Source organism: Cyphomyrmex costatus, unplaced genomic scaffold (genome assembly GCF_001594065.2).
Source record: "Cyphomyrmex costatus isolate MS0001 unplaced genomic scaffold, Ccosl1.0 scaffold222, whole genome shotgun sequence".
In the NCBI taxonomy this organism is placed as follows: domain Eukaryota; kingdom Metazoa; phylum Arthropoda; class Insecta; order Hymenoptera; family Formicidae; genus Cyphomyrmex; species Cyphomyrmex costatus.
This window is the reverse complement of record NW_017276280.1, coordinates 437,485-463,514: the sequence shown is the minus strand read 5'-3', so window position 1 is coordinate 463,514 and position 26,030 is coordinate 437,485. Positions and strand designations below refer to the sequence as shown.

At 37.4% G+C, this 26,030-nt stretch overlaps 1 protein-coding gene across 1 annotated transcript in view; it reads left to right on the top strand.

The window, feature by feature from the left end:
- Positions 1 to 26,030, top strand: part of osp (myosin phosphatase Rho interacting protein outspread) — a 226,003-nt gene that overhangs the window by 132,512 nt on the left and 67,461 nt on the right. Inside the window, exon 3 of the mRNA XM_018539787.1 lies at positions 2,422 to 2,487. Within this exon, the coding sequence (XP_018395289.1) occupies positions 2,422 to 2,487 (66 nt within the window). The remainder of the gene's footprint in view (positions 1 to 2,421; positions 2,488 to 26,030) is intronic.

Genomic DNA, 26,030 nt, shown 5'->3' with positions numbered 1-26,030 from the left:
TTGGTCTTAAAAAATTTATTGGTTCTTAGAACACACGCTCTGTGGGAGAAAGAGATTACATGTACTAGCTAAGAGAGTTCCGTGCTTTCTCTCCGTCATACTGTCTCAATCCTCTCGCTCATTGTTCGTGCCTCTCGCTCTTCCTTCCTCTTCTTCCGTGAGAGATCTTCCCACGCACGTGCCGGAGTCCACGTACGGCTGGTCCATGGGGCCCCTAGTGAATAATTACCAGATGAAGATACCGCCGCCTCGTGTAGGCTGATATCTGGCTCTTCCCTCTTCGTCCAGCGATTTTACAACGGTACTCATGCATCTATTCTGCATGGTGACTACGACAATATTTTGTTCGTTCACAAACAAAAGCAGCTTTTGTGAAGAATTTGGACGCGATTGTATTGTACTGTAACGAAATTGCTACCGGGTACTATATATAAATCTTGATTTGTATTTATGCACACTTTTACTGAAATGGCACGTTTTCAATACATTCTCTTTCGCGTCCCACATGTATCAATGACAGCAGTGTTTCCGTTACAGTTGCGTCCTTCTTCTCTGAAATCTTGTTCACATATGAATGACTCTATTTAGAAATTCAGTAACACTGGTGTACAATGAGTTTGTTAATTGGGTGATCTTAACTTATTTAGCATTTTTCGAAAAAAAAAAAAAAAAAAGTAGCATCGTCATTAAAAATTTAAAGCATTTATACGCGAGGAAAAGTTTTCTTCATGATAGTAAATAATTTTAGGAACATCTTTTTTCTGAAATTTTATTAAAAGAAATTTATTGCCGGACATTGCAACTCATTAATTACGCTCGAAGTTATTTTTATCGAGAAAAACATCCGGAGAAGTGTATCTCAAGTATATTTTACATTGGTGTCCGTTAAATTAATTTTTGCACGTTTCTCGTAAGTTAAGCGATTTTATATACTCTACTCCGTCATATATATTTCTGCTTACATAGTCTGATTATGAAACAACGTTTCATGTTTTCTGTGTCAATGCGTTTGCCTGCGGGACATCGTACCCATCGCTATGGTAGACAAGGAGGTTAATCGATATGGCCGGTATCGCATAACTGTGCATGCGGTTGGACGTAAACTTTACACGTTGTGTGCATTTGCATACAATCGTATAGCGTGTAAAGTTCTCGCTCTATAAACGTCGCGATTCTTTCGAAGTGCGCCCATCATATTCGCGGCTGTGTATAGCTACGTACATAACGAATCTCGAAGAGTATTTCCGTCGGGTAATGCGCGGTGAAAGCGGCGGGCTTTTATTAACTGTAAGAGATTTGCATGAAAACAATGCGCGAAAGATACGTCGTATACGTTTATTAGCACACTCTACGAGAATGAAGAAACCTTTTTAGGAGAAATTTTTAAAGATGAAGTTTTCAAGATAAGCTCAAATCCGTAAATTTAAACACAAAAGAGTATCCAAAAGCACTTGGAGTCACGAGATAAGTTTTTCATGGCGTTGTTGCTCGCAGCTCATAGCAACGAAAGAGAAATCGTGACGATTCACCGCTGCCGGCTGCTGCGCTCGTTGGCTACGCTTCTTTCTTTTTCCTCTCCGCCGCACCGACTTTGTTTCTAATTAACGGCTGCCGCGTGCTAATTGTCCAGCTGACGTAGCGGGAGGCCTTAGAGATTCTTTAAGGTGAATCGAACAGGTTCAACCTTGAGTCGTGCGAAATTGTTTTCTCCCCGCATAAGGACGCGTCTTTCTGCGTAAATTGCGAAGTGCTCCATGAAAATTTCTATTCATGTTTTTCCCACTGTGTGGTGATCTTGTTTTTTGTAAACTAACTGCGGCAGTTTAAGCGTAATAATTATTCAAAGTAATCAAAGAAGTTAATTACATACACATATTTTGTCACCATAAGATTTAATTGTAATTGGAAATAATTATTAATAATGTAATCATTAATAACTACATTATAATTTATATTTACTAATAATTTATAATAATGTAATTAATATTATTAGATAAATAAAAAAAATTATTACGGTCGAAGCGAAATTTTGATATTTAATATTTTTATGTGTAAATTCAAAGTACCCTTTTATAGTTATACATATAAAATTATACACCACTTGCTGTTGGACAGACTTGAGATAGACTAAAGCTGAAATATAATAATAACATCACAACTAACTGATAGTGATTAGTGCAAATAATAAATATTATGTATATATTATATGTATTATTATATTATAGTGACTGATCATAAATATGTAGTTTAAAAATTCGCGAATATTATATTATTCATTGTTGCTTTATAAAATCTAAATATTGAATATTTAATTATTAATTGTAAAAAAAATGTGTACCAAACATTTTCTTTGTATTTATATTTAAATATAGTGAATCTTAAACATATCTCTTCTAAATAAATATGATTTTTGTGTTACAGAGATGGCAGAGGAGGTGGTTCGTTCTCTACGACGACGGGGAGCTGACGTATTCTGTAGACGAACACGTGAGTGAAGTTTGTAATTTGATATTAGATTCGAATTCATTGAATCAAATCCTTTTAACGAATTATTTATTGTTTTTACTGCGTGAAAAAAAGCTGCTTTACTGCCACAAAATCCGTTTATTGTATTGATATGGATTCTTATCCCTTTTATATTATTACTTTTGATGATACGCAATCTCGATAAAAAAACTAAATCTTTTATATAATACTTTTATACTTTTTAATCGCGCGTTCATCAAGATTCTTATTTTATTTAACTTTATGCCAAGAAGCATTCTTCTAATAAATAATAATATCTTTGTAATATTAATTAAATTTTTATACGTGTGTGCAGTTACACACTTAAAAAATATACTGAATTGTAAGAAATTTGCTTGAATAGAATTAACATTTTTTACAATAAATAAATATTTATATTAAATGAAAAAAATTATATTGTACATATATATTTATATTTAATAAATATCTAGTTAGTACTATTTAAACAAATATTTATTAAAATTTAGTACATTTTGTTCAGTATAGTAATCACAGTAACAGATTTTACATGACATCTTAGCGAATAAATCGCATTTCATAAAATCGCAAATTAATTTTCACGTTTAAAAAAACCTCTTGGTATCGATACAAATATATTGTTGGAGATGAACGAGAGGAGGAGAGTGAGAGAGAAAGTATTGAGAGCGAGGCATTATTGTACCACGAATAACGGAATAATGCGAAAATATAGCACGAGTTCGAATATCGCGAATCGTCAGAATCCGCACGTTATGTCAGGCAGTGAATCAAGATCTGAGAGGTGGCTTTCTCGGAGGCTGCGTGCACGCGGCGGCGAGTACCGGGAGGTCGTAGCCGATTGTGTACTCTACGATGGTCCGCCGTGCATGTATCAGAGCCGGCCACTACCTACCGACATTGGCAACGGCAACGTCTCAGCGCAGCGGCGTCTCGTACACAGAGAACATTCGTTGCTATAAATGACCCCGACACCGGTACATCTTGAGTTTCCGCTTCCTGGTGTCGATGCGGACGCGGAAACTCTTTCAACCTGTCAGAATTGATTTACGCATGAACAGACGCCAGAATAGAATTCATTACTGTCCCTCGAGAAACGTCGTTTGCTCGATGGCAGCGTCTCAAAAGCAGATTGACGGTGATGGTGATCCCTTGATCACAAGTATATTTTTCACAGCCTCTCGGCGATCGATACTCGCGTACAATATATAATATCGTCGAGGCTTTTCTTCAGTTTTTCTAATTTTCTTTCGGAGCTGTTTCTTTAGCTGCGGTCGTTGATAGGCGCAAAACTGGTTTCAATGAAGTAATAAAACTATTTCAATATATAATAATAAATTTAATAACTTTCTCTCTCTGTCTCTCTCTTTAAATAATTAACGGCAGAAAGAGAGTGCGATAGTCAGGTCAGCTATTCGTTTTTTAACGTTTCAATTGATTTCGCGTTTATGGATCAGCCGGTACAGCATCTTGAGAAGCAGTTTCCACTTTTGATTAATGTGTAAACTTATATCTCGTTCTTACTCAACGGGCTCGCCGCCGTAAAATAGAAAAAAAGCAAGGAGGGTTATATATTGGATCCGCGCGCATAAATTGAACAGAATTGCCGTCAGCCTTGAAGTGTCCTTTACTCTTTATTTAAATCACTCCCGTGAAAGAACGATTGTGGAGATGGCACACACGAGCGCACTAAAGTCTTTGTAGACGCTCTCGTGCACTCCTCTCCGCGCGCGGCGTACCCGCCCCGGCCATCTCCTCGAACCCAGATTAATGATCCGGTCTGGAGGCTTAAGAGGGCCATTCGTTTTGAGAATAATCTCGACCGAAAAATGCGAAAAGATAATAACCGGTATACGCGCGCGCGCGGTGGACGCGACCGTGCGTCTACCCTCGGCGTGTGACTGCACCGAACAGAAGTCGTTCTGGTCGTCCTTGGCGCGAGAATGAGAAATTAGGCTAACGGGTCGAAATAAGTCAGTCGAAAACAGCCCTGCGAGACACGCCGTATTTCCGTCGATCCGAGTCATAATATCACGACGGCTCACCGCCGGGCTCTCTGTCTCGTTATAATATGCGGTTCCCGTCCCGAGTTCTCTCCCGAGACCCACACGCGTGTATAAAGACTTTTACTTCGGCCGCGAACCCGACGACCGTAAATTAGATTCCCGGAACTTCGAGGAACAGTCGGAATACTCGGGTAAACAAGTATCGCAAGTAGTTGTTATGGAGAGTCAAGAGCTTCTTTTTTGGCTGCTATATACGGTCTGTAACTAAGTAAGTGAAACTGAAACCGGAATTATTTTAAGGTTGTCGTAAGTGCCTAGCTTCTTTCAATCACATCAATAATTATCAGCCGCAGTAAACTTTTAGAATTTTTTTTACATTTGTTGTTTAAGACATAAAAAGTCGAGCTATATGATGTTTTAATTAGTACACAGAGAAACATATTTGATTGAATTAACATGGAAAATGAACGATTCAGAATTCTGGTTAAATCTATTAAAATTTTAGTAGTAGACTAGAAAAATAATATATATCTGACTGAGAAATATACATCTATTCTATATATTCGTTATTAATAAATTAATAATTTTAATGTTTATTCTTTTCAAAAATAAGGTTTTTTTTTATTCTTTTCCCTGCGAATACTTTTTATACTTGCTATAATTGTATTATAATAAAATATTTAAAAAGTCATGTTTCTAATTCAGCAACGAGATCGACGACTCCTCTTTTATGATGATTTCAAACGATCATCGGCGAAGGAAGTGACCTTGTAGCGATTAAGAGATTGCGGTTAACATTCCGTGAATAATCGGCGGCGCGGCGACTCCGCTGTTGCATTTAGCAACGATACATCATCATCGGCCGGCTATCGGCCGAAATTATGGCCGCCATTAATTTGCGACTCACGACTTCGTATCGCGCGCGTAGGGGTAAAGTACCTGTAGGGAGAAACGTAGCCGCGAACGAGCCGACGATGGTCTTTTTCTGCCGATCTGTAATTTGTTCTGTCATGAATCGTCGGCGGCGGCGGTGTGCCTGGCGCGGTCGTGGGAGATCCCGCGGAAGACCGATTGCTTTCGAAACAAAGCCTGCTCTTACCTGTCTTCGGTGTGTACGGCCGACGAATGGGGCGCGCGAGTAAAACAGGCATTACGCCTCCATCCCGTGCACTCCGCGGAATTGAATCCGCGGGGAGAGCCAACCGCACCGCGCCGCGTCGCGGGGGTAAAAATAATGGATGCCGCGGTCTCTCCCCTCGGCAGAATAACCGGCGGTAATTGCCCTTAGGCATAAGACCCCGTCGGCGCGGCAAATCAACGGACCACATAAATGAAGGAGTCTCGTATTCTCTTACTAAAACCGAATTATCCCGACGGGGATCGCGCATCTCTCTCTCTCTCTCTCTCTCTCCGTTCCTTCCGTCTCTCTGTCTCTCGCGGGAATTCCCATGGAGGCGCGTGGTTAAGTAATTCTCAGCGTCGCGACGGTGAGCGCGTTTTCGTGATCCTGACTTTCGCGGTCGTTGGAGCGAAATGAAAAACAGATCGTATCTCGCTGCGCACGCACGCACGCACGCGGGCGCGGCGTGCGTGACTTTTAAAACGAGCCCGTTTATCCCCGCGAAATCGCTTCGGTAACGAGTAGCATTCTCGGGATGCTCTCTCGCGAGTTGCCGCTCTTATTTCGCCGGCCGGCCGTGTGGCTAATTCGTTTAATTACACTGGCGTAAATCAACCACTCTCTCGCTCGTAATCGGCCGCGGCCATCAGATTCTCGCGAATTATTCGCGAGCCGATTCACCTTCTCTCCACCACCGATACGAAAGTGAAATGGACTTTCGCGGTGTACGGGTCGACAGGACGAGAGGGGAAGGGAAAGGATTATTAATGGCGTATCTCAGGATCAGGATCGAAAGATCCAATTTTCTGATCGATCCCGTGTCCTTGAAAGTCGACCGTGCGAAATAATCGAAACGATTTATTCCACGATTCGCGTAAAGCGCGTTCTAATCTCGGGACGAGTTCTGTTCCACGGTGATTTTCCATCGCTCGTCAGTCACTGAATTTGCATAATTGCTTTCTGATGATACGAATAATCGTCGCTGGCTGGTATCGCAGATGGAAGGCTTGTGCGGAAACGCTTCCTTCAAGGAGGAACGGCCTTCTCGATCAATTATCGATTATTACGGTCGCGCGGTGGATTCCTCCTGCGGAACGTCACGGGGAATTACTATCGCGGCGTGTATTTGTCATTACGTTCATCCGTCGCTGAAGCCGTCATCGCACCGCTATTCATTACGGTAATTTGAATTTGTAAACGCGCGCCAGCGGTTTCTGTCGCTAATACTAAGCACGATTTCACGGTCTCCAACGTGGCGCGTTTTGCTATTCATCGTCATCGCTGCACCTATTTGCCACTTAATGATATCGCGCGTGTCTCCGCCGCGATTTCGAACCAATTAAAATGCATATCACGAACAGATGCGAGACACGTGAAAAAAACCTGTTCTTCCTCAAATGTCACTCCTTCCGAGTGAAACTATTTTAAGCGTTGCAGGATAAATTTTAAACCAATTCTTTAAGTTTAATATGTTGTTATTTTTAACTTTCAAGTATGTCAAAGTCTATTATTTTAATTTAAAACATATGATTAAAAAATTATCTACATCTTATAATTTCTGTGGTTGAATTTCTTAGTTTCAAAGTAATTTAATTAGCATTATTGAAACAAATGATTTCTTAAAATTTAGAATATTTTTTTCAGAATAAGAATAATTAAGAATAACTGAAATTACATAATTTGATTTTAACATTGTATAAAAATTTCTTTTGGTTAAAATTATTCAGTCTCATTTTACGATACGTTAGAAAGTAAAATTCGAATAATTGCTGTATGACGTGATTTACTAAGAATTTTCTTATTGTTAGCGAATCGTCATTAATTAACTGCAAAATCACTAATGAAACCTTGCTAAATATTCCTTAAGGTATTTAACGGTAAAAGTTGGTTCCATTAGTTGTTAATTTTTTCAGTAACTACGTTCAATTGTATTCTAAATATCGCGTCGCGAGGTGCGGCATATCGCCGACCTACTAATGATTGCGATGACGATGATCGACGATGATCGAGGCGATGATGAAGCGGGTGACCCTCTTTCTGCCGGCAATGTATATTCCGAGCTAAACGCAAGTTAATCGGCTGACCCCAATTAAACGATAGCCATCGAGTAGGCCGGACGAGACAACAGCTGCGTTACCGATAAATGTTAATGAACCGTGGTATCGTAATAATAGCGTCGTTATTAGTGAGCGAGCCCTCATTAATTAAGAAAACCTTTGTTCCTCCACCCACGACTCCGCGATTTTTGCACGTCAGCCGTTTCCGTTTAGAGGAGCCTCCCATTGTCTATATTCATAATTTGAATGACTAATTTCCTTAAAGGATGTAAGGATTAATAGAAGACGATAATGAGTATTTGCATATTTTCAGACTTACGTTTGCGTATTAAAAGTGGATTGATTCTTATCTCATATTGATATTAGAAAAATGAGGCTTTTAACCTAAGTTCCTTTCTTTAATAATGAATGTAACATTATGTGAATCACTTACAATCAAGTTTATTGAGATGTTCATACGTATTGTAAAAAAATATGAGTGCTTATAGTTTTTTATCTTTTAATTTTTTAATTAAAATAAATACACAGAGCTATAAGTCGTTTTATTTTTTTTATAAAAATGTATCCGCATTATTTTTGAATATAAAGTTTTATCCTTATTCTAGTTAATCAACATTGCAAGTTCTTATAGAAAAATTGCAGTATGAAAAGGTTTGAATTGCAATACAAGGATGGAAGAGAGAGAGAGAGAGAGAGACAGAAAGAGAATATCATTACCTTTTAGTTAGCTCGCCAAATCATGTCATCTTACTACGTCGGAATACAATCTCATTAATTCCTATTAATCGGGAGGATCCGGGGTTGGAAATTGAAGCTCCCGAGTACATATATATACGTATCCCGAGTGTACCGCGAGCGATCACATATGCAGGACGTTTTAACGAAACAAATTGCGATGCGAGGGGATCCGTCTCGCTGCGACTACATCATCGCTGCGAGAGAGCTCGCCGGCAATCACGATCCGGCATCATCGGTCAGATCCGTTTGTTCATCTCGCGCTACGTCAAGCGCACACAACACACGTGTACGTACGTACACGCAGTCTGATTATCCTTTCCGTCCTTTTGTTCCTTTTGCCGCCGCTGTTGCTGCTGCTGTTGCCGCTGTCGACCCTGCCTACACCCGATATTAATACCGATACGCGTGTACGGATTTGCATGCTCGCGGGGCTTTGCTTCGCGAGCGTGCACACATCGCGACACGGCTGGGTGCATTCGGTTGCACCACCAGCAGCGGATTCGCCGGGAGGCCATAGGAGCTATGACCCCCCTCCCCTCCCTCCCTTTTAAAGTCTCCCTTTTTCAAAATATTTTATATGCAAAATGTTATATATAATTTTTAAATATTTCTGAAATGCCTAACCAATTTTGATCGCAAAAATATTTTTTAATTTGAGAAACTTCTACAGATATAAAAAAAATATATGTATAGATTTTATTATATTGTTCTTTTTGTATTCATATAATTTTAAATAAAACTTTTTATGCTCTCTAAATCTAAGTCAGTAAATAATCACTGTTTATCCAGTGGCGTATCTGCCACTGAGCAATCAGTGAAATTAAACTAAAAAAGAAAGAAAGTTTAAGCATTATATAATTGAAATATGCGATATGTGCGTGTCAATTTCAACCTCCTAAGGATGGCTAATTCACTGATTACCCGTTTCATTCACTGATCAGTGACATACTTAGGACTGATGTCAGTGATTATCCACTTATTCAGATTTAGAAAGTGAATTGAATTATACAATCAAATAATACTTTTTCAATGTAATGTCGATAATAATTTAAATATTCTATCTTTTCGTACTTGACTTTAGAAAAAAATTTCGTTTGCGACACGCGTTAATGGTTCCCTCCTTGATAAATTTCTAAATTCGTCAATGAGATTCACGTACATGCGTATGTATTTGCACGTATACGTGTACGTTTAATCCGCGGCTCGTATACGTTTTACGTAAATGCTCATTCGGTGTCAACTGTACTTCGCGATAACGATGAAGGGGCCGAAGAAGTCGATGGGGGCAATGTATATTAAGCAAGAGGAAGGCAGGAGCGAGGCAAAAGGAGAAACGCCGAGCATGAGTCCCGTACCGCGACGTTTTATCTCACGAGGAAGTCGTCGTTTAGGTCTCGCGAGAAGATGTATGCGTGCACGTCGCGTTTAGGCTTTAAGGATATATGTACATGGTGGTGTCTCGCGGTATCGTAGATTATGACCGTCACGCGATCCTCATGTTTTGCCGCGACTTTGCTCCGCGCGCGGAAAATCTGGACGAACGTGCTGCACGCCACCCTTCGACGAAGAGACGTTATCCCTTTAGATACACTTATGCTTGTTGGATACGTCTCGTAAATTTTCAAGTTGAGAGAGATCAAAACGATATTGTGTCAAGTTCTTATATAAAAATATCTCATTTTCGCCGGATACGCGCGATACTATTATTATTGAAATGTTATTAAATATACTGAGAAAAATGTTTGTTTGGAAAAATGGATGAATCAGAAAATTCAGATTATCTCAATTAAAATTCTTATAAATTCAACCAGAAAATTTTGATTCGTTTATTTTCAATCAGAATTTCAATTGATCTAATCATTTTTTTTAGTGTAGATATTTGATAGATATCTAATTTATTCAAATTTTATTATTTTTGAACAGTAAAATTCTTATATTTATTAATTTTGTTATGCTGAAGGGGTAAACATCGTGGTAGCAACTATAACTGTACAAATTTTATATGTAGAATTAATTTGTTTATAGTTGAGACTAAACTGATATACAAAAAATATTATGTACAGTTGTTACCTTTATAGCCGCTGTTTTTTTTTCTCTGAATGTTGGATACTTTGCCATTAATAGCACATATTTTAAAATCTTGTATTGTTATGTCTTTTATAGTAACAAAAATGTCAAAATAACCTTGGGGTTTAAACATTTTTTAAAAAATTTGATTACTATTATTATGCCCTTTTACATATGTATCTTGAATAGAAATGTCTGATTATTCCTTTGCTACTAAAATTATGCAGCATTTTATGGTTAATGTAAATTCACGATGGGTTGCATCTCTCCACAATGTGGAGAAGCTGCGCCTGGGATTAATGATACCGTCAAAGACGAATGCGGGATTTCTATGGTTGAAATATACTTCGTGTATACACTCTGTCGTTTACCGTGCGACACGTATAAATTTTTAACGCGCGGGATTGCCTTCGCAAGTGAGTCCCAGATGCTGTTAAGTGTATGATAATTTTGCATTATGATGTTTCTTGATAACAGTCATTTCCGCGGGCGCGCGGTTTCTTTACAAAATTTAAATCTGATATTTTATTCTCGAGATTAAATATTTATTTAATTTTATTTGAAATGGAAAATATACATAGCAATTGTTTTTTACGCTTATAAGAACTTCTAACATAATTAATATGATAGATTTGAAAAATTTGAATCAATAAATATACATTTTTATGCGCTGTTTATTGTTAAATATAAAAAATAACTCAATCTTTTGGATTAAGTAACATTTTGTTATTTTATCCATTAATATACACTTAGTAAATAATAAACTAAATAATAATAACAAAATAAATTAAATAAAATGAAAAATAAAAATTTAATATATTTTTAATTAAAATTATTTGACACAAAAATTTTTAATTATATTAACAACTCATTGAGTGGGAGTAATTATTTGTGTAGTAATTTATAAAAATTATTTTAAAAAATTCAAATTAAATACAATTTGTATAACGGAAACACGTGATTGAACGAGATATTTTGAGTTTAATTTATAACGACGGATGCTTAAGACATTGCATTCTTTATTAATGATGATATTAATCAAAATCAGCTGGAAACTACTCAGGTACACAATGCGTAGTATTAATCTCCTTGAATTAATGGCATCAGTAACTGACTGACGGGTGTTCCAAAAACAGTGAACACCCATGTACTTGCATCAAGCAACGATCTCGCGCGGCGTTTAACAGCGTGGCAGTTATACACAGTAAAAAAAAAGGGGAATGAAAGAAAGAAACGAACGGAGACATATGAAAAGGACGAGGCGCCTCTCGTAGATCTTAATGGCGTTTCTTGGCGTGTTAGTGACGTAAATCAATCACGAAGAAAGAAGGAAGAGTTGAGGTTCTCGATAATAATGCTATACGAAGAGATACTACGCAGCTTGAAGAGAAGCTTTCCTTTTCAAGCAGCAAATTTATATTTTATTACAATCTCTGTCATTTCTTCGTCATTTTTCTTAAAGGATATTTTTTTATCGGCAGTTTTATTATAATTTCTTGTAATCTACTCAATGTACAGTCAACAGCGATTCCAGACGTTTTCGTTTCAAGATTCACGGGGAATAATTCACCGACTGTTTAAGGATTCACCGCCTTACTGCGAATCGTTAGTATGGTATTCGGTATGCGTTTTCCATCTTACGCTGCGTGCTAGAAGTCAGAATGCAAACATAATATATTCGCGAGGTAATATTTGCTTAATTAGCTCAAGGGAATGCTTAAGGCTTAGCTGGATGGTCCTTGCGAAGATATTTACTTGGAGAAGGCACAGGGTTCGTTCACATCCCGCGGAAGAGCAGCGACCGAATGAGGGAGTGATCGACTCTCGTCAACCAAACAATCCATTCGTCGATGAATTCTGCCGCGGGTTTTTAATTTCAACCTCTGCGCAATATTACAATCTTGATTTGATTATTTAATTAGCAAAGACCGGTAGCGTATAATTGATAACTCTATAATTCGTCTTCTGCAGTCGAGGAATATAGGTACACGTATATGCTTTTATTTATCTCGATACTGTTTAAAACTTTTAGAGTGAATTATCACTGAAGAGTGAAATTTCACTCTTAAAGATTGAAAATTGAGCCACTCTTTTTCAAGACTGGCTCAATTTTCATTCCTTAGAGTCAGATTCCACTTTAAAAAATTCAGAAAGTTTGTAAAATAAAAGTTATTATATTGAGAATGCGCAAGTAAAATGTTAGGAAGATATATAATTAATGAACTTAGAACAATGTTAAAAATTACAGCCAATTTGTTTTTAATTTGAATTATTTTTTTTATGTATACTACTTCAACTTAATATATCGTTAATTTAACTAGACAATAGAATTAAACATTTAAACTCTAGGAAATGCATTAAATTTAATTCAAAAGTTTATTATTTACTAAAAATGCATAGATTATAGTATCGACGTTGTTTACTTTGAATTAATTGGAATTAACCGTAGAAATGGATTGATTTACATTTTCACATCAAGTAGAAGTTTAAAGTAACAAAATATTATTTCTAACTTAGGGATTGGTTTCTATGATTTCTTGATAGCTGAGAGAAGAAATCTTCAAATTTGCTAGCAACTTTCGCAATTTTTTGAACCAGTTCTATTTTCTTCAATCTGGAAGTGACCGAGGAAGAGCGTCATGCTCGCGCGCGCACTTGATCGGCCACACTTGACGATATCAGGAGACTAACGATCCTGTCTCGGTGTGTTTACACCTGGCACCTGGCGCGGTACGTTCGCGCAATCTAATTCCCAGATCGCTATTCTGCTTGCCCTTCTAAGGCACGTTCGCGCAACGGTGCTCGTCCCTTATAGCTATCTTCATCGCGCGGACAAGCCGAATCCGTGAAAATGCGTTGGAATCTGAAGATCGAGCACGTGGTTGCCGAAGCTGACCTTGTTGAGCCTCTCTCCTTCTCTCTTTCGGTCTCGATCTTTCCGCACCGCTCGGCGGCAGGTCTCGGTAAAGGCGTGGCACGTTCAGAATCGTCATCGTGTTACACACGATCGAGGTTATAAAAATTCTAACGGTTGATAATGGCATGCCCGGCATACGGAATTCCTTTTTTGAATTTCATAGATCTCTCTAGGAACGATGTTATCCAAATATCGAGATGGTTCTCTATCGCGGCGGACCACGTTGTGACGCGACTTTGCATTTGTGATGCCAAGACCGGTATTCATAATCGAGTTTTATATTCAAACTATCTTAAGTACAGTCTTTAAGACGTCATAAGCCAATTCAGAAGAATGTATTAGCAACTTAAGATAGTTTTAAAATAAGGACTATGAACCCAAGTCTTTCATATGTCTCTGAAATATTACTTGGACAATCTTAATAAAAATAAAAATCAGAGCACAAGTCGAATATAAAGGGAGAATAGACGAAGCTTTTGATAAGCGAAAAGCTTAATAAATATTTGTTTGAATATCTCTAAGTATTTACTAAATAATATACTAAATATGTACTAATTGCGCAAGTATATATTTCAAAAACCATAATTAATTTCATTTAACTATCATTTTTATTGAGTTACTATTGATTTATTGTAAGTAAATGTTCAGTCAGTACTATTCAAAGAAATATTATTAAGATTTAATAAAATGTTTTCAATGTACTGTGTGTATAATACCTGAATACGTTACCACGAAACATGGTCTTTCGGGTCTACCCGTATTCCTCTACCGTTACAACGCATAAATCTTCGCGGACGCATTACGGGATTAGAGTTTAGTAAATTCGCACGAATATCCGACAACGACGACGACGAATCGTCACGAACTACACCTCGACCCTCGCGAGTAAGCGATGGTGGCCGTGTCGCCGTAGCCGTTGTCGTTCGTTCGCTATGTGATACGTCGGCTTTATAAACCCGGTAGAGAGATAACAGGCTGGTACCGCTACCACGCAGATGTGGGCGCCACTATTACTGCCACTATTAACCGTTTAACCTGTTCCCTTTGATCGGATTCACGCAATTTACATCAGAACTCTATCCAAGAAACATACAAAGGTTAACAACAAAAATCAAACGTTATTAATTAACAAATTATGTTTAATTAAAATATTGATATAACATTTTTTTTTCTCTCTCTCTCAACGAAGAAAATGGAACTTTGAAAACTTTGCAAGATTTTCTTCTCGATTAAATTTTGAATGAGCTTTGCATTAAATATATGTAATTTAAAGCAAAAGTCCGATTTTGAAGTACAATAAAATTCAATCTTTATAAGTATAAATATAAATGAGACAACTATGTGCGCGCGCGCTCATTTATGCTGATCATGCTGAACCTGCTATTACTATATACATATATTTTTTTATATCGCAAGATTGACGAACCGAGTCATCGTCAACTTGTCAAGTTTCATGAAATGGGACACTTCGTTTCTTGCTGCTTCTAAGACATACTCGTCTCCGCCTATCTGTCTACCGCCCCGCTATGCTTAACGGTTAGCCGGAAACACGGAAGCTAAGATTTTACGGTTCAATGGAACGTAATGTAGAACGAAGCGTGTCATGCGATCGCGAGACCGTCGCTCTGCTGAAATCAAACCGTCTGTGGTGTGTTCGGGGTTGTACAATCGCAGTATCAGTATTGCAGTTAACGCGCGAACAGTTAGTGGACGTAAACCTCAACGTATAATATAAGTAAGGGACGTAAGTAGGTTGATAGAGATGTTTACTGCGCATTCTGCAAGAACAGTTCTGCGATGCCATCGAACATTAGACACGGAGGAACAGACGCGTGAGAAACAAGACCGAATCCACGTAATGTTTTCCTCCAGCGCGATAAGAGCGTGGAATTATTAAAACCAGCATAAAATGCAAAATAGGAGCGGTCGAAAATTACAGCCTCAGTAAATGATATACTGAAAGTATACATTCGCGATATTTGCTGTTGCTACTTCACGATCTCTCTACCGGCGTTAATTAATCCTTTTCCGGGCAACACGAGAATGATCTATAAAATTCTACGTAAAACTTTGTGTAAAACACTACGTTGATGAACAATATTCTTTTACAGTCTTTTTTAAAGATACCGGCGACCTCGTAATAAAATATAACCTGCGTTCAACACCGTTTTTAAACATTCCGTAAATAATAGGAGAAACTCGTCAGGTTGTGAATTGGGACTCGGTCTATTATCAATTTTATTTCCTCGGACAATAGCCGACCTCGAATTTTTTTCACCTAATACTCACGCTTTTCATGAGAAAGAGGGAGACCCGCTACCCTTCGTTTTCTCTCGCTTTGACGAGCGTTGAAAAAGTTATCGACGCCAGTGCCTTTAGCCAGACTATCGTCTGGACCAATCCGGCGACGGTGGTGTTGGGGCTGAAACTCATTTCGAAAATTCCTGAGGGAGAAGTATGTAATTATCTAGGAATAATGGATACCCTAAGCGGCCCGGGTAACTTTCGTCCGCACTTGAACGCGCGCTTCGGTCCGAACCGAGAATTTTAACCGAAACGCTGGCGGATTTATTGTCCGCGCCGACAGCGGCGACGTATAAATTACTATTTCTTTTCCAACGTATACAAGGCTCTTCTCGTGTTGTTACTGGTTAGTCGTTACTCAAATTCGAGATCGAACACGAAAACCGCGCGATTGTACGCGGTAGTTCATGATAACGATATTTTTACGCTTTTCAAAGCGCACCTTCGTGTACCTTCTGCGTCGAGTCTCGTTTCGGTTTTATTTTAATTTCGAATTTATTAATTAAGTTATATGGGATAGAAGGCGTAGTTGAAGACACAATGGAAAGGGTCGAGAATAAATTATAGGTTGGAGAACATAGTGCGAGATTTCGCCGGCGATATCGCGTTATTAATTGTTCGTTAATTTCTCATTGGTAGTGAACCTGCTATTATAGCACTATTTTTCATTGTCGCTGAAGATACGCTTTGCTTTGCGTGAAATATATAAATGGATATACGGGATTGTTTCGCGGCTTTATATCATAATCAGGAACTAATTTTCTCTCTTGGAACAAAGTTAAATCAATGATCTCGTATGAAATTGCAACTTTATTCTGATGTTGGGAGAATGTGTAAACTTTTACGAAGTACTAAAAAAAAATTAGTTCCATTAATCTGAAACAATAATCAGATTTGGTTTAATAAAAAAATATGAAAGTATAAGAGAGAGAGAGAGAGAGAGAGAGAGAGAGAGAGAGAGAGAGAGAGAGAATTTGGATGAAAATAACTCTTGATTGAAATACCAGATAATTTAGATAACTATTGTATTTAACTTTATTTAATTTTATCTTAACTCCTTTAACCACATGTATCACATTAATAAAAGAGCTCTTTTTTATTTGTACACTGGAAAAAGTGTGGTGGCATATTTATTAATTAAAATTCTAATTGAAAATGGTTAAATCAACATTTTCTGGTTCTATCTATTATAATTCTATAATAGTTGAGATATAACAAAATTTTGATTGATATGATCAGAATATTCTGATTCGTCTATTTTTAATCAAAAATTTTGTCAGAAATATAAGTCATAGTAATAAGAGATTTGAATAAGCACTATACATATACATTAAATAAAATAATGCTGTGATTGTGCACCAAAATATTTAATTATAATAATCAGAAATTCCGTTTATTTCTATTAAAATTTGTTTAATCGATTCCTATTAATTCTACTATAATTATTTTTTTATACAGCAATAAACGAAATGGAAATTTAAAAAAATCTAAAAAATACATAAGCGAAAAATGTTGCTCCACCACCGAGATATAAGTTTCTGATAAAAAAAAGATTAATATTATATAACCTTGTAATTCATTCGTCGCTTTTTTAACGCGTCATTGCGGAGATCAGATTTCGTAGTTATAAACGGCAACGCTCATCGTGCGAATTTCTCGCCTCGCGAAGACGGACGCGGAGCCCTCACAGCCCTTAAACGGGCCGGACGTAAACAGCACCTCTCTCTGGAACTCCGATCTTGGACCCACGATTAGACGATTTATCGCTAGCAGAGAGCGCGCGCACGAGGCAGATTGCCGAGGAATGAATTATGATTACTTCTTTTTCGGATGGCCCCGGCGGGGCTTCGTTAAGTGGAATCTAACGAAACGAATGCATAGAATGTGAGATTATTACATTGGTATACCGTTCATTTTTTTCACTTTTTCTTTACTTTTCCTCCTTCCGCGGGGTATCATCGACGCATGTATGTTGATTAGGTCGTCGGGATCTCGTTCAATCATCTCGTCGATGGATATGAGGTAGCAAAAAATATTAAAACGTAAGGACGGTACGCCATAAATCCTCCTATCTCTCCATTATCTCCGCTCGTCTCGTTCGTTTGTGATTCGACTCGGCGTAATTTCACGATCGTCTTCGAAATAGCCCGTCGATGTAAGTGGCTACGAAAAATTCGAGCGGGACATCTTTTTCGAAATTTCTCGCTGAAGGAGATTGATCGATCTTCGGTCGTTCCGTCCAAGCCTCTCCTTTCGCCGTAGACATCCTGTTGTCGTATTGCTCTTGCTCGTTTGCGACGCGCGACGTCAGGACGAGTGCGAAATAGACGCGAGGATAAAACGATCCATTCCTCTCAGGTGGGACGAAGTGTTAGCCGGCCGCAATTATCAGTAATGATAGCTTCGGCGGGGTCTGCATCTGCAATGTTCTAGCAACGACAGTTATTTGCTGGTCATATCGATGATCGGTCGCGCATGAACGAATGTACGTGATCCTACAGGATCATTGAATAGCTGGAGGATCTTGGAATTCCGTTATCTTTATGTAGCTATCGGATGTAATGGCTGCTGTTCAGAATCTTCCAAATCGCTCATTTACTACACAATGACAATTCATAACATTTTTTTAGTTGTGTGTAACAAGAGAACTGAAATATAATGGAAAAAGAAAAACATATGTTATTGTAAAAAAAAAAATCTACTTTTATTCCTCTATAATAAATTATTACATCAGTATTGAATTTTAAAATTAATAGGTATAAAATTTTAGTAATTTCAAACATTTAAACTCATTTTTTGGAAAATTTTATTTCTTGAGTTATGTCGCTATTGTAACTTTTATTTTCACCAAATCAATACTTATATTTTTTTAAATTTATTTTAAATTTGCATTATTTTCTAATTCCTAATTAGAAATAAAATATTTAACGTGTAGTTTTTTTTTAACTAACTAAGCTTGTGAAAAAATATATATACTTTATTTTATTATTTACGAAATTATCTAGAATAAAAATAACAAAATTTTTAAGTTAAATAAAATCTATTATTTTATATTACTCATATATTCAAATTCGCATGACAAGTTTCTTCGACTTTTTTAAAAAGAATATTCTCTCTCTACGAAAATAAGGCATTTTTATATCCGTTTCTTTTATCCTCGCGCGATTCATCTTCTATTTGATGGTCCAGCTTTTCTCTTGATTTTGTTTGGCTGGTATTTTTTTGCTTTTCTTTTAGGCTTCGTCTCTGGACCAGATGCTGCACGAAATCGCTTCGTGTTGGCGAGAGGTCCCATCTTGGTACCCAAACGAGTTTTAAATTGCTCGGTCGAAGGTATTTGAATGCGAAAACACGCAACGATGCAAAATGGACTGTCTAAACACACCTGTTCGCCCAGTTGCCCGATTCTAAGTCTTCTGCTGCGTCCTTGAAGTCTGATACGTTGAATCAGATTGTTATCGCTACGTCATTAATCTTTGGGGACCGTTTACCATAAAAAAATTAGAAATGCCTGCATATATCTTCTTAAGTAAAATTTCGTGTAGATGATAAAAATAATAACGTAAAAGTTAAATATGTTTTTTATAAGGATGAGTTAATCCATAGTTTTAGTGAGATTTAATTCATATTGCATATTTATTTTGGTTAATAAAAGCGAAATATTTTGATCATAAAAGTTGCATAATATTAAACACACAATTGAATAAGAATTTATATAAAATGTAAACGAAGAATAATTGCATGTGTATAAAAAGACTTAAATTTTTTTGTTTCTGTGAAATTGTTTGATTCAAATTATTTGCGTAATAATCGTTAGATGAATTAGATGCCATAATTATGTACGTATAGATTTTTGAAAATAGTTGATACTCTTTCTCTCTAAAATCGCATGATTTCTCGTATCTTCGGATAAGGAAGAAGCTTATAAGGAGTTCCATGAAATCCACGGGAGATTCCACGGGGTCGTCTGGAATTCATGCTTTCACAGGGCGAGACTTAGGTCAGAAATTATGCGACAGGTGGTCGAGTGCAACGCGTGCAACGTTACGCGCCGTCTTAATCTGAGTTATGATCTTGCGTACACCCGAACCCGTCGGGTGCCTCATCGACGAATTTTTACGACGGATGGTGTTCTACCTTACCCTCTCGCCACGTAAACTGTATCCGAAATTGTAGTTTGGAAACGGTAACGTTGATAAGTTATTTATATTTGTGATGTTCATTAGTAACGTTCTTTCACGTTCAAACGTATATACATATTTCGGAAAAATATGAAACATTTTTACAATTAACGATGTATAAAACTATTTAGCATTAATGTTTATGCTAAAAGTTATATAAACAACAAAGTGCAGTTACAAATGATTAATTATTATATAAACTTTACATATGATGATAACAAAATTTTGAATTCGCGATGAAAAATTTCATTTTTATTTATTTATATGTAATTTTTCAGTAAATCTGATGTCTTAAATTAGGTATACGAGGAAAGAATAATGCTTTTTCATTACAATTATATTTATTTTTTTAAATTATTTCGATCATTAGTAATATCTATTGAACAGAATGTACAAATAAGCACTCACAATCATAAAAAAAAAACCCATTATATTAATATAATTTATATTAGTTTAATATATAATAGATCGACGTTTGTTACGCGTTCTCTTAATAGACCTATGGTTAATAGACTTATGCAAAAAGTGTTAAGAAGAAGTGCATTAAGCGCGCGTCTAATGATGAAGAAGTCCAGCATCCATTTCACATTCTACCGTGATTCTGGTCTCGCATATCATGTGGAAATAGTCCTCCTATGATCAGACCAATCGGACTGAGTGTGCCGCTGTCTGAAAAAAGGATTCAATTTACCGGCTGTCCGGGTTGACGAGGATAAGCCGAGCAGAGATCACGCGGTCTGAAGACGCGCGCTCGTATAGATTCGCTACTCCACGACGACTTTAGATCATCCTAGATAAGGGAGAGGAACTCCTCGGGATAATGTTAGGCTTTTCGTCTGCGGAAGCGGAGGATATATTCAAGCCGCTTTGTGTATGTCAGACATGGGTTGTCGGGTGTAGCATCACGAAACGGCCGATGTTCTCGACGAGTGCTTCGTGTTTTGTTGTTGGTAATTCATGTTCCGCCACGAAGAATCGGACAGAGATGGCCACCGCGGTTTGCCTACTTATTTATTTATTCTGTAAGGGGTTGATCTGAATCTCCTGTTGAAACTCGTGCGGACGTATACGAATTGCGTCACGTTCGATATGTATTTTACGAAGAGGTAGAATCGCAAGGAATTATGCTTATTCTGCAGTAATGATTATTTAAGCATGCTTCTTACAATTACGTTTTTAATGCTACGAAATAATAATATTGAAATAATTGACAATACACTGAAAAATAATTACTGAATTTTAATAAATATTAGTTTGAATAAGACTAACTTATAAATATTTACGTATAGTAAATCAATATTTACTTACTAAAAAATGATATTTAAATAAACCTAATGGTTCTTGTATCTCAAATAAATATATGTTTACATTTAATAAATATTTAGTTAGTATATACTATTCAAACAAATATCTATTAAAATTTAATAAATTCATTGCAGTGTAAGTATTTTGGTAGGGGCTATAAATAATCTCATCTCTCTTATTTCAAAAGTTATTTTAAATTTCATGTTTGAAACTCCCAATTTATGTGCGAAGATTTAATACTTTAAAAATACGGAACGGTCATTTATTGACTGTTTCTAGTTTTGTTTAGATCAATATATTATATTTCTTGTATAAAAGAATTGTATAGGATTTAGAAATTTTTTACTTTTGAATAATATCGTCCTTTGTATTGATAAAATATTTGAATTTTTTCATAACTTTCTTTATTTTTATAGTAATTTCCTCGCTTGGTACTTTTAGTGTTAAAAAATCAAAAGAATTGAATATAGTCTAAGGATAGGATTGTGGTAATTCAGCCTGCACATTCAAACAGACCGAACGGTCGTGTTAAGTTGCTATCGAATAGCTCAATGGAGCAATCAAAGGTACAAATTGCGTATTGGTGGGCACGGAAAGGGAATTCCCTTCGAAGAAGATATAGTTTTTGTGCAATCAGCCCCACGGTCGATTTTTCATCGGAGTGAAGCACTCGAGAACCACTTCTTATCCTCAAGTCCTTTGATCCTCGCTATCCACTACTAATGTGCCCAAACGATGGCAGGCGGGGGAAGGCTTTAGCATTCTTGGTTTCGCGAGGTACTGCGCCAAATTAGCAGTCCCTTTGTGCTGCCATTCGCTCGCTGTCAGCCGATGAATTCAGTTTGCCTTGGCTGTCGCGCACACAGGTACACCTGCACGCGTATATGCAGGGCTCTTACCAAGGCGTGTATTTCAATCGGGATCCATTCGTCGTTCTTCCCGGAAGGCGTCCTCGGGTTGATGTTGGGCGAGCTGCCCAGGAAGGGACGGAAAAATGAAGAGCATGCTGAGGAGCGAAGTAATTCGGGCCAATGTTCGCGACGTCAAACCCCGACGGCACTTTACCTGGCGAAGCTGTCTCGACCTTTCTCGCGAATTGTTATTAACCTTTAACGGTCCGATTTTGTGCTGTCCGATTTTGCAGCACGGAGGTCGGCACTTGAAATTAATCGCCGTTTTGTCACGTAGCGGTAAAAACTGTAGCGACGTATTACTTGTCGCTGGATTTACTCGAGAGGCGAGGACTTGATTGAGGCGGTGGGACGAAGATTTCTTTTTTTTTTTTTTAGTGCGTCCATAAATTTAGTCGACATAGTAATTTTTATGGACTTTTCTCCATTTAGGCGAACAGCTTTACGACGGCATGGTAATAATTGGAAATAAATTTGTCAGAATTGGGAATTATTGGCTTTCTATTAATAAATATAGAAGACTAGAAAGTGCAGAGATTAATAAGCGTGTACTTTTTAAATCCTAGGAGGAGAAATTTAAATCATTTCAATTCTCATGTCACTTATTTGTGACGTCTGAATAATTTGAAGCTGTGAAAGTACATTGAAATATCGGGGAGACGTTGTAGGGCTGAAAAAGCCGAAGCATTCCACAAATCTTTGCTGGTGACGGATAGCTCTTACAAGTTCCTTACGACATGATGTTTACTAAGACTGGTACATTCCGGAATATCGGAATGTACGATCTATCCGTGCATAATGGCGTAGTCAAATGGGGTCCGATCTATATGGCTAGCCGAGAGTATCCATATTTGCGGCTTTTGTACGGTACCCGATTGATCGCTCGATCACGCGTCTGATGCCGCGATTTATGGCCGCCTATTCATCACCCATAGAGATCAGGCAAGGATCTTGAATGTTGTATAGAAACTCCTAGCTTTAATACATCAGGCAGGAGCATTTTATCGCCTGGACTCAGAATTTAAAGTCCGGAATTTTAGAAGGTCCCCATTCCACACACAAACTCCATGGCTCGTTTTCTCGATCGATTTAATTTTAAATCGCGAAGTCCGCTGTATATCAGCACCTGTTTTGCTCTCGTCATTAAATTAGCTATCAATTTTTTTAATGATTTTTGAGAAAATAAATTATTGAATTTTTTGGAACGGGATCGTATACCTAAATTTAGGAATATTTTCCCTAAAGCTCGATAATTTGTTCTTAATAGTTAATTAAATTAAATTGCGTGTACGAGAGAGGCAGGCGTTAATTTAACAGATTTAATTTTTATGTCGGTTAGTACATAATCAACTATTCTAATAAACCGGCCTAAGGGCCGGTAAATGAAGGGTATAGGGACGAGCGTATAAGTTGAAACGGCCGTGACTTCATGTGAGGGAACAAGCCTGTCTGTATGTTAATATCGGCTTTAATCATGCTATCGTGAGTGTAAATTACCGTTCGTCCCAGATTTATTCCGACTAGCAGCACGGTCGTTCAGTTTATGTCGCCCTTCGAGATTCCTCGTAATTTGTGCATGGTAGGAGCCGACTAGACGTCGTACGATTAACTGCCAGCCGCGTCGAGAATTCCGGAGAACATTAGAAGAGCGTTCTTTCGCGTTCTGACTTCTGTCGGCCGTTAAAATTAACTGTCGCGGCCGATTGACTGTAATTATCGGCTCTCTGATCAAAATTGACTCTACACTCAAATTATTCTTCGCGTTCGTGCAACAACATTATTCAGCGAGCAAATCCTTCCCCTTTCCCTTATCTCCCCTGATAAATATGACACCAGCGATCGTATCTATCGACGGGAAACGAGAATCGTTTAGCATTTACGTTACACGATTATCGAAGAAGAGAGGTCTTAATGAATTCTCACTATTTCTTCGATTATAACGGCAATGCCCGATCGTAAAATTATCGTTATTATCGTGCCTCGAAAAAATGTTCGCATGCTTAAAATGATAGCTCGATTTTTTTTCCTTGGCTGACTTTTTATTAAATTGCGCCGGAAAGATTTTTCGTGATGAACGCTCGCAGAATGTGCGTGTTTCATGGATTTAATTGGTAATACCGAGCTTCTTTACAACTTGTGCGATTATTACGTAGAGAGGAGAGAACTGATAACGCACCGGAGCCTGGTAATTGCGGATATTGAGGATACCTCTGCAGCACTTATCCCTCATACACGCGAACGGAACCGTTATCGGATTAGCAGCCCGGTTACGCCATTTTCCCATATCTTCCATTTATACGAGGTATAAATTCTCTATTCATGCACATCCTCTCTCTGTTTATACGACGTCAAGTGTTAAGTGCGCAACCAGCTCCGTAGTATGCAGAGTCGGCTGGTGATTATGTAATTGCGTAATTGTGTAACGGTCGAGAAGCCGCAAGAATTCCTCATCACATATGTGCGAATTTTAATTACGTTTTACAACAAATTACAACAGTTGCACTCTTTGGCATATAATAGAAAAAATTAATTGATGAAAATGTTAAGTAGATTTTTTAATAACAAGGTGATATACATATTTTTATATTAATGATTTATTTTGATATTAATTGTGTCTGCTGTACTGTTAACGAAGCAAAATTACCACTGCTTCGCTTTAATAATTAAATGACGTCTGCAATTTTTTTTGTACGCCTATTGTGTAAGGAGTTTGCACCATGCGCGATGTATAATGAACGTTATGTGCAACATAAATTTACTAGGAAAATCTAACATCGTGCTAGAGTCAGGTGGACAATTGACACCAGTGATTTTTCTTCCCGTTGCATCTAATTAGATTAGGAGCTCACTGCGTGACTCTCCTCAAACTGATCAGCACGACTGGTGTTAATTGTGTTAAAGAGTAGATCTCTTGATCTTTATATTAGAACACCATTAGAATACCATCATCATATATGTATCTTTTAATTTGTTTTATTATGAGTTTGGTGGAAATGTTTTTGAAAACAAATTTGTTACAATTTAGACTTGTGCAAGAAAATTACCATAATATATAGTATACTATAATATTAGAAAATTAATGTTTTATTTTTTAAAAAAGGTATATAGAAATTTTAAGTGAAAAAAAAAAATGTTTATTAATCACAAGTGTCTATTTCTCAACTAAAAAATTATTGTAACATATATACGCTGTGAAATTGGAAATGTTTTATTTAAAAACAAACTATTCAGAATTTCTGAGTAAAATTATTTTAGTTAAACACATTTGATTTTCTACGAAGTTGCATGAAAATCTTTCGTATAAAACGGTCTTTTCGCACGAAACAACCTAATATTATCGTGCAAGCTAGTAATATCTATTCTTAGCATGGCTCGTGAGTTTGTACGATATTCCGCACTTCACTCGTATTACGTTCGTGTGTCGTTTGCGACCTTTTTGATCATAGAGTGTATCCTATAATCTCCACACGGGCGACCAGTATCGCACTACGGTCCAGCGGCTTCGCACGCATTCGCTATGCTATGTTGTCGGACTTCATTAAGAGGATCGTATAGCACTCTGTCCGAAGAAGGTCGAAAAAGAGAACGACGACGTGGGCACTCGCACGTTTACACATACGAAACGTGTGCGAAGGCAGGAAGAGGCAAGAGATCTGCAGGAAGTTTGCCGAGTGTTGTATATCTTGTCATCTAATATTTTAGCACGGGTATTACGCGCAATTCCGCGTTAACCAGAGAACCGTATATATACACTTCTTGAGTTTATTATTATATAAAAATTGCATTATTATACAGGGTGTATCAAAGTCCGAGATTTTTTTTAATTAAATAAATTAAATATATATAGGTATGTGAAATTCGTACGTCTCTCTCTCTCTCTCTCTCTCTCTCTCTCTCTCTCTCTCTCTCTCTCTCTCTCTCT